General features: G+C 33.6%; 1 protein-coding gene across 1 annotated transcript; it reads right to left on the bottom strand.

The window, feature by feature from the left end:
* Window positions 1-2,243: 2,243 nt before the first annotated feature.
* On the bottom strand, window positions 2,244-9,681 carry HELRODRAFT_170768 (hypothetical protein; the record flags this gene model as incomplete). Its single annotated transcript, XM_009016563.1, has 11 exons — window positions 2,244-2,795; window positions 2,923-2,982; window positions 3,376-4,654; window positions 4,856-5,001; window positions 5,723-6,077; window positions 6,398-7,341; window positions 7,406-7,488; window positions 7,988-8,045; window positions 8,344-9,068; window positions 9,324-9,401; window positions 9,591-9,681. The coding sequence occupies 11 exons, from the start codon at window positions 9,679-9,681 to the stop codon at window positions 2,244-2,246; spliced, it is 4,371 nt and encodes a 1,456-aa protein (XP_009014811.1).
* Between the last annotated feature and the right edge of the window lie 394 nt (window positions 9,682-10,075).

Below are 10,075 nucleotides of genomic sequence, written 5' to 3'. Positions count from 1 at the left end.
GTGTATATATAATATATACATTAATATGTATATATATATACTGCTTACATAATGCATACTGTACGTATATTGTACCATATAGCGTGAGACGGACGAAAAGCAATATCATCACATCTCAGCACTAAGTGACAGTGCACCAACCGGCGCTCACACCAAGATAAACATATGCATGCATTACAGACACACATGTGCAGAGGACATTTACAACAAATCCTGCATACTATTAACTGATTAATAATGAAGGATTGAATCTCACAATGAAGACATGAGATCAGAAAATTAATGATTTTTATGTGAAATGTCGTTATCATTTTATTATGGTCGCCTTCGTCAGCGTCAGTCAGTGATGTCGTCAGCATCATCATCTTCATCAGCACGAACATATTACACAATTCACAACCAAAACTATAGATAAGAGTTTATATTTATATTATGATAAAAAAATATGTCGGAAAATAATGAATGATTAGATGTGATGTTAGCGTATCCACATGTAGTATAATGTAAAAAATTAGAGATACTACGCAGTGTGCAGGAGCAACATACGAGTAGAATTTAAAATTTATTAAATAAAAATTTAAATAAAAATAGCTAACATGGCGAGGTGTTGTTGTTTCACGCTATCTGTTCGATACTGGAAAAGTCTAACTGACCTGCCGTTGTTCATATGGAAAAAAGTTTGAAACAAATGCCATTTTGAAGCACGTAAAGTTTACGTTCAGCATTTGGAAGATGGAAACAGAGCGGTCACAATAACAAATATGTGCCCGTTACTCTATTGCGACCTGCTTTTAAAATTACGATAACCTAATTAACCAATAGCGCAAAAACATCAACTTAAGATGACTTGTTTAGATTTCTTAAACACTCTTTTGTGTCCCAGAAATTGTGCCCTCATTTATGACGTTGACGCCTGAGCACATTAACGTACAAGATATACCACTGATACGCACGCGTACATATGGACACCAGAGATGGACAACATTACAACAGCTAGCAAGCTTCGTTCCATGTGTATTTGTTGTGTACTTACACCTCACTCCAACCTAATCAAACGTACAAATCCAACCATCTCTCGTCATCATCGAAACGGCCTCAAACACTCTCCTTGTTTAGTAATGATTCATACCTATAATCGGATCATTTTTTTATAGCACAAAAATTATTTTATACGCATAAATAAATGCATACATACATATTAATATTATGTATATTGGTTGTTGGTAGAATATGCGCAGAGCATGTACTGGTAGAATGTACTTAAACGCAATAATACAATAAATAATGTGACCAAAATGAACATTGGTATAAGTATAAAATTTTTCTGCACAAAACATCAATACAGCAAAGTATTTAACTATTGAAAAATGGAGAAAGAAAATGAATGAAAGACATCATCAGTTACTTCACAGTTTATAAAATTACAATATTTAAATTATTATATTCTAATTATATTAACGAATCTATCAATTAGTCATACAAACATTGGTGAAGTCGTGTTGATACTATATGTACACACACACACACACACACACACACACACATATATATATATATATATATATATATATATATATGTGTGTGTGTGTGTGTGTGTGTGTGTGAATAAGTATATTTATTTGTATGTACATAAATATGTATAAATTCATTTGTTTATACGTACATAGAACTTTTCACAAAGATAAAAATAGTAGAAAATAATATTATTACTAGCGTTGTTTTCAATCCATGAATATTATGATGAGTAAAATAAAATAAAATAACTCAATGATCAAAACGTTTACAAAAAAATAAAAACACACACACGCACATTATATATATACATATATATATACATATATATATATTTACAATATCAAGAATATTTATATACAGAAATGATACTCAACCAACCAGTCAAGCTCACAGCTAAATAAAACTGCAGCATACAAAAACACATACATTCAATCATACACATACATACTTACACACACACACACACACAGAAACATATAAATACATACAAACATGCAAACGGAAAGACATAAAATGGCGGATGAGTTATCTTAATGGACTTAGGATTAACAGCATGAATTGAATGATAAATTGAACGAATGAATGAAGAAATTGAATAAATAATATAATTCAACTTATTACTGAATTAATAATCTAATAAATCAAGCCAGCAGTCAATCATTAATTCATTTGGTCTGGCCACCACTGCACTAATCCATCATTCATCATAATTCATGCACAAGAATGCATTAATTATCTGATCCAAGCAATTCTTTAAGAAGCATTTGATTTTTAAGAGTGGTGGGTGACTGGTTAGGAGAGATGAGTTGCCTACTGCCCAACATTATCTGACCATGGACTGTTGCACTTCCATTCAATCGACCTTTGACCTCTGTTTTGAAAACGGGATTGCTAAAAAATGTGCTGGCAGTTAAAGAGCTCGAGTTATTTAGTTTGATCAAAGTCATTGAATTTGATGTTTTTGTTGTCGTTGATGATGTTAACAATGCACTAGTAGCATTGTTGTTGGTGTGTGTGTTTATAAGCTGCAATCTTTGTGCCTTAGGCTGGGAAGCAACAGTAATTACAGTTTGTGGTTGTTGGACCTTTTTGTTGGCATTCCATAACAGAAAATTTGAAGCTAGTGGCATCGCAGAAGAAGATGAAGATGATGAGGACAACGATGAAGATGATGATGAAGGTGAGGATGAGAGTAGTGGTTGTTGCTGAGCGGACACGATGGTTGAAAGGTTGGTGGGAGGTGGGTGGATGAGATGGGCTGCTGAGGTCAAGGACAATCTCTTGTTGTTAATCAAAAAGATCGAATTGACGAGTGATTGATCTGAAATACACAAAAACATCAAAGTGAAATTTATCATGGAGAAGTTGAGAAGTTAAAACTAAAATATTTGTAAAGAATGCACAAACCATGTCTTGAAGGAGTAGGAGCAACCAGAAATAATGATGCTGCTGCTGATGTTGCTGGTGCTGATAATGAATGAGAAGGATGATAAATGACGTCACTGTTGCTGAACACCACCTGCTGCTGTTTGGACAGGGTTGGAGGTAATTTCATTCAAAGTTTTTAAGTAAAGTTATAAAAAAATAATCAACTAAACATTAAGCAAGCAAGTAAACAAGTAAACAAGTAAACAAGTAAACAAGTAAACAAGTAAACAAGTAAACAAACAAACAAACAAACAAACAAACAAACAAACAAACAAACAAACAAACAAACAAACAAACAAACAAACAAACAAACAAACAAACAAACAAACAAACAAATAATATGAATAATTAATTAAAATAACTGAATAATTAATTAAAATAAAATAATAAAATAAATAATTAATAAACGAATAATTAATATTGAAATGTCACCTGTGTAGAAGATTTCATAGTTGCTGGAGGATTGGCGAGATTATAACTTTTAATACTTTGTGATGCTGACGTTGAAGATGATGACGAAGAAGACGATGACGAAGAAGACGATGATGATGAGACAAAACTATCAACTCTAGCCCACTTGTTTTTGCTGGCAAGGAGAATAGAGGATGATCGTTTGTGGCTGTTGTGAATCACGTTGTTACTGACATTTATAATTTTGCTTGATTTGCTGCTAATGATATTGTCATAAGTGCTGTGTCCAATGATGTGGCCATTTTGATAGGTGGTTGGTAGAAGTTGTGGTGAGGTGTCTGTTGCTTTTGCATTCAGTGTAACTGCATTGAATGTTTTAGTACTATTGCCGCTCGCAGAAATGTTGCTAATGTTAATAATGCTGTTGTTGTTTTTGTTGAAGTTTATAATGTTGTTGCTTAAACTGACGGAATTGTTTGGAAGGTTAATGGTGCTGCAATCAGAGGGCGACGTTGATTGAGTATTGAAAAGGAAACATGCTGTGTTGTTGATATTGATGTTATTGTTAATGCTATTGTCGTTGATGATGTTGTCACTGTTGGCTGATTGGCTTGTTGAAGTGGAAGACTGCTGCACAAGAATGGCAATAGGATTGTTCTTCTTGTTTGGTGTGGCCACATTTGAAATGTTGTAATTTAAAAACGTCCCTGTCTTAAGAGGTGTCTGTGCAGTCGAGTTAGACAAAATCTTTGGAATTGTTGGTGATGACGATGATAATGATGACGAAGCTTGCAATAATTTATTTCTCGTAGCAAATAATTCAGTGCTAGCATTCGATGAATGCTTCAAATTACTAAAAGATAATATAAACTGAACATTGCTGTCACTTGAAACACTCTTACTAGCATGGTTGAAATTAGAAAGCTTTTGTTCATTTGGTTCATTCAAAGATCCAGCTATCAGTGTTGCTTGTGATGCTGTTGCTAGTGTTGTTGACGGTTGCAGTGAAGTTGTTGATAGTTGCTGTAGTGCGGTCAGGGATTTGTCGCTGATAGCAGCATCGTGATCGAGGAAGACATTTATATTCTGCTGGGAACTGAGTGAAGATGATTGGTTTGTTCTTACAAGAGCCACGTTCGGAGGCAGTGAATAATGATTGGGCTTGGATGCTGCTTTCAAGCAGGGCATCTCACAAAGAGGTAGATGATGATTTGAAAAATGTGACGGTGAAGATGATGAGAAATGTTTTAATTCTGTATAGATAGTTTTTTGCATGCCCAATTTTGGAGTTGCTTCAGATCTAGAAAATGGATGTTGGTTGAAATGAAGATGCAATGCGTTGCTGTAGGCTGATGTCAATAATCTATCTTTTGACAATTTTAAGTTTCTGCAAAAAATATCATTTTATTCATCTGTAAACAAGAGCATTTAATGATTAAACACGAAATAAGTTTTTTTAAAAAAGAAAATTGCGTATAGCCAGACAAGAAGTAGTACAAACTTTGCTTTAGCAGGAGATAGTGGTGAAGGGAAATTATTTGGTGCTGTTTGCTTGATGATGCTGAGTACAGCAGCTCGTACTGAATCGCAGCGACGATTTGTTGAAAAGTAGCCAGTACTATACAGCCAGGAGTTCAAACCATTTACCTTTGTTAGCAACCACAAAACATTAAATAAAATGATAAATTACTTACTGCTAAATGAAAAAAATATTAGAGAATCGTATAATTACATAGCACAGAAGGATTGTTAACAGCAGACAGTTATATTGAACATATATATTTATTGAACAGTAGCGACATTTGGCAGTGAAACCACTTCCGAAGCTAATATAAGATCCCTACCGCTACTTTTTAGATATTACGGAACAATTGATGAATTTTCAATTTGAGAAGCTTTGGTTAGATGTCGTTGTATTGTTTCTACATTAACTTATCACTTTGTTTGTGTTCTTTTCTGTTACCTTGCAGCTTGAGTGCTTCTTTTATCATTGTAACCCGCAGAATATCTGGGGTTTCAACTTTAAAACGCGGTTTATTCAACTTAAGAATGCGGCTTTACTTTAAAAACGAGGTATTATCCAGTAGTTTTAAGTTTTTAACTAGAGTTAAGAGATGACTTTAACTAATTTGAACAAATATGGGCATCGATTGTTGAGAATTGTTTTTTAGTATTAAACAAAAGATTTTCAAATAGAAATAATAAAATAATTAACGAAATATTATTTTTTCAAATTGCGAATTTTTTTAGACAATCCATTTCATTTTTGAGGCATCAACAGTAAAGCAGATGACTTTAACGCAAATGAGAGATCGTGATGTGATCAATATTTAAAAAATAAAAGTAGCAGTAGCGATAGCGGCGCTACTTGCCACTTGCAGTAGCGGTAGTGATAGCGGCGTTTTTTATGAGTAGCTTTAAAAACCCTGCCACTAACAGTAATGGGCTTGGGATGTTTTTGTCTGAAGGTGGTTTTTAATTTTTTAGCTGGAGATGGACAGCCATCGTTTTCTTCTTCCACCTCCTCATCTGCATCTTCCTCCTCCTCCTCATCCTTTCCTTTCTTCTCTTCATCATCAATGCCATCAAACTCATCATCAACGTTATCACCGGCCCCATGATTCGCGTTGTTCCGATGAAGATGAAACTTTTTGGAAGCAGGGGTGCACAGATTAAAAATAGGCCTTCTCCTCTTTCCATTGAAGATGGGAACAAACATCAACCTACGCATCAGATCAGTTAATTATCCATTTTATTAATTACATATCTGTGTAAGTGTGTATATATAATAAAATATTAAAAGATAAAATATAATAAGACAATATGACTGACAACCATTGACATAGTATTATATCTATCATCAATTATTCAATAACATTAATTCATTCATTTAAGAATTTATGTGAATAGAAATATTTCAAAATAATTTTTTTTTAATTCAGAGCAGAAATGTTAATCTTTAATATAAACATGTAAATGTTTCTAAGCACATATCTAACAGAAAAACTTCACTAGCCAAATTTTCGTCAGCAAACTAAATAACCTGGATGACAAATGTCTTTTATTAATGATAGCAGAGGAGTCATTATCAGAATTCCAAAAGTCTTCTCCTTTCTTTTCCTTACCTACTTGTTGCTGCTGCTGCTTTTGAGATTGTTGTTCATTATATAGTTCATTGTAGAGCTGTTTTAAATGAAAATCCTGTTCATCTATGATATCACATTCAATTTTATCAGCAGGTACTAATGTGGGCATGTCACTGTCAGCTGTTGTTAGAGAGCTACTGACACATGGGGATGGATCATCATGTGCAGTTGGTAGCAGTGATGATGCAGTCTGGATTGCTTTTGCAGGTGACAGTGATGATAAAGATGAATATGCTGGTAGACTTTTGCAGAGAATTGAAGGAAACTTGTGAGTTTGCTTTGTAGTAAGTGTCTTAATAGATGGTGATGAGGAAGGCTGATGAAGCCAAAAGGATGGTTTCTGTGATGACAAGGAAGATAAAACAAAACTGGAAACTAGCTTTTCGGGAGCATCATGTATAACATTACAAGATGTGGAACTTGATAATATTGGCGTTGATGCATTATTTAGATTGTCTTTGATGATGGGATGTGTAGAGAGCAGCAGAGCTGTGCTAGAACTATGCTGTTCATTGGCTGATTTGGGTGGTGCAAGTGAAGTTAGTGACAGAGAGGAATTGATACCCAGCAGAGCAGCTAATCTCTCGAGAGATTCACTGGTTGGTAACGTTGGTACCTTTTTCACCTTCTTACCTGTTGATGCTTTTGTTGACTGGCTATTCAACTTAGTTACTACTTTTTCAGGAACTGCTTGAATATCATTAGAAAAGGCACCAATGTTATTGATGTTGTTGTAAGTGGCAGCAGCAGCAGCAGCTTTTCGTTCTTTTTGTTCCTTCATTAGTTCATCAAACGGCTTGCTCCGACCTTTCACAGCACGCCTCATCATCAATGGGTGAGCCTGATTGAAAGTCATTTAACATCAATCAAGAAATTAGGCTAAAATCAATTAAGACAAATGAAACCTTGCATGTAATGAATCTGGTGCATGGTTTTTGAGTTTCATTGATGAGCACACCACAGTGCTTGTCTGGGTCGTACTGTCTGTCTATAATTTTGTCATTCAATAATCAAAGCATTACAAGTCAATTATATTTACCTAAAGTTACATAATATTTTGATTTTATCAATATTATATTCATGTCAACAAAACAACAGCAAATGAAACATAGCTAAAATACTTTTACAAAGAGCAAAATCGGGGTTGGTAGGTCTTCGCTTAGATGTTTTTTTCTGAACTACTTGGCCAGTGTTGAGATTTTTAACAACGAAAGTCGATTTTAGTAATGAAGACAACGACGATGGGGGTGGAGGTGATGTTGATGATGATGTCATTAATGTTATTGAATGAGTCGCAGGTTGATGGTTAGAAACTAATAATATAGATGAACTTGAAGGGCACAAAGATGATGATGATAAAGAAGATAACGCAATAATAGGTGATGTTAATGATGAAGAAAAATTGATTGAATTAACTATTTTGACTGATGATAATGTCGTTGCAGTTGATGATGATGAGGACAACAACGAGGGCGATGATGATTGACTTTGGGAAGTTATCACAGATTTAAGGTGCAAACCAGGCTTCAAATTCATAAGGTTAGACTGCAATTTCAAGTTAATAATCAGATTAAATAAATAAAAATTAGCAGTGTTTTTTTAAAAAAAGTTAAACGACCTGAATGTACATTACACGATTTTGAACAGGGAGATAATTTGAACTGAATGCTGGTGGATTATCTATTTTATTTGAAGTTGAAAATGAAATATTCTTTCTCTTATTAATATTTTTATCACTATGATTGTTGCTAGTATTATTGGTGCTGTTGATGCTATATGATTTTATAGATGGGCCACATGCAGAAAGGTTAGTTGACACGATGTGCTGATGTTGCTCACTAACTGAAATGTTGTTGCTATTGTTTCCATCATCGGCTGAGTGAACAGACTCAGCATACGAATCAAGAATGGCTGTTTCATCATCAATGATGTCATCACTCATGAAAATATTCTCTGGTTCTAATTTTGGAGGCATCATCAAGTCACTGACAGAATCTGAAAACTCATCATCATTATTTTTGTCATCTGGTGATTTTGAATATTCATCAACAACCGAGAGAACATCATGAGAATGCAGTGATGATATTTCTGAAGAAGTAGATGGTGTGATGTCAGCAATGAAATCATTGTCAGCAGCGTTATCATTATTTTCTAATTTGTTTGTTATACTGGTATTACCTTTACACAAACTTCTCGATTTGTCCTTTTTACTTAAATCTCTACTGTCATCTAGAGCTGAAGAAATGTAACTTTGTTTTGTTCGACTAGAACAAGACGCTTGAAAGGATGGAAATGATTTAACACTTTTCAATTTAGCACCATTCTTATTTATTTTTTCATTGTTAGCAGTGACATCATCGTTAAGCATGTCATTGCTAGGATTAGTGGTATTACTATTCCTAGATTTCCTAGTGCGATACTTGCATGGAGTTGAAGGCTGAGACTTTGATCCTTTGTAGTCTCCCGGCTTCTTAAATATGTTTTCAGTATTGTTTGTTGCATTTTGTTTCACCAAGTGGGACACATATTTTGGTAATGTACCTGTTTCAACTGATTTGTGTCTAACAGCTGAAAAATATTTAAACCAAAATATGTCAAATAATTTTTTTAATAAATAAAAAGAAAAAACAGACAGATATGAGTTTTAAGAGCTTGTGGCTTCACCAAAAGATTACATCGTTCACAAATGGTCAAGAAAAATTCATCTTGAGCAGGACACAATCCATAAAGTATCATATCTAAAAAAAGATGAAATATTTACTTTTAAATATTTTATTATAAAAATTAAAAAGCAAGATGGAAGAGGGACAAGAGAATTCAAACCTTCTTTGTGCAATTTCATAGAGCTTGATTCAGTTTCTGTTTTAAGAGCTGCATCTTTGTTGTTAGTTACTTCAGCTTCTTTACAGTTTAATATAAAAAATAATTATGTGCGAAAACTAGGAAAACAGTTTAAAATATTTCAGATCATTCACATCCAGTGGAAACAATTTTTAACAGGTAATTTAAAAAAGTATTATGTATATAAACAAAAACATGGTTAGAACAGAAATTTTAAAAGCGTAAAAATGAATTTTGCAGTATACTCACTTTCTAACGTACTGAAATGCGGACTTGAAAGTAAATCGACCCACGGTGAGTTAACGAATTCTTCCATCATTTTAACATTCCAAGCCGCCATTTTTAATAAACTACATGTACGCATGCGCGTATTTACAAGTTTTTCAAAATATCCAACACATTACTTAGCCAACGTAAATTAGCAAAATAAAGTGCAGCAGTGATTCATAATTTTAAGAAAATATTAAGTTGTATCTAAGAGCAAATAAATGTACATATTAGGAACTTAGTTAGGGTTAGCTGAAAGAAGCAACATTTACCGTCGCTTTTGGTTATTTAATTTTAAATCAAGCTATATGTAGCAGATTCACAAGTAAATTGGAACCTTAAAGTACCTTTTCGGATGATATTTATGATGATCAAGTCGGTTGAAGAAATTATTTATCAAATAAAATACTTTATTTTATGAAAGTAATACAAAAGTTAAATTTTATAACCGTTCAACAAAAGTATAA

Source organism: Helobdella robusta, assembly GCF_000326865.2.
Source record: "Helobdella robusta unplaced genomic scaffold HELROscaffold_18, whole genome shotgun sequence".
NCBI classification, from domain to species: Eukaryota; Metazoa; Annelida; class Clitellata; order Rhynchobdellida; family Glossiphoniidae; genus Helobdella; species Helobdella robusta.
The sequence above is the reverse complement of the archived record's forward strand: the minus strand, read 5'-3'. Positions and strand labels throughout refer to the sequence as shown.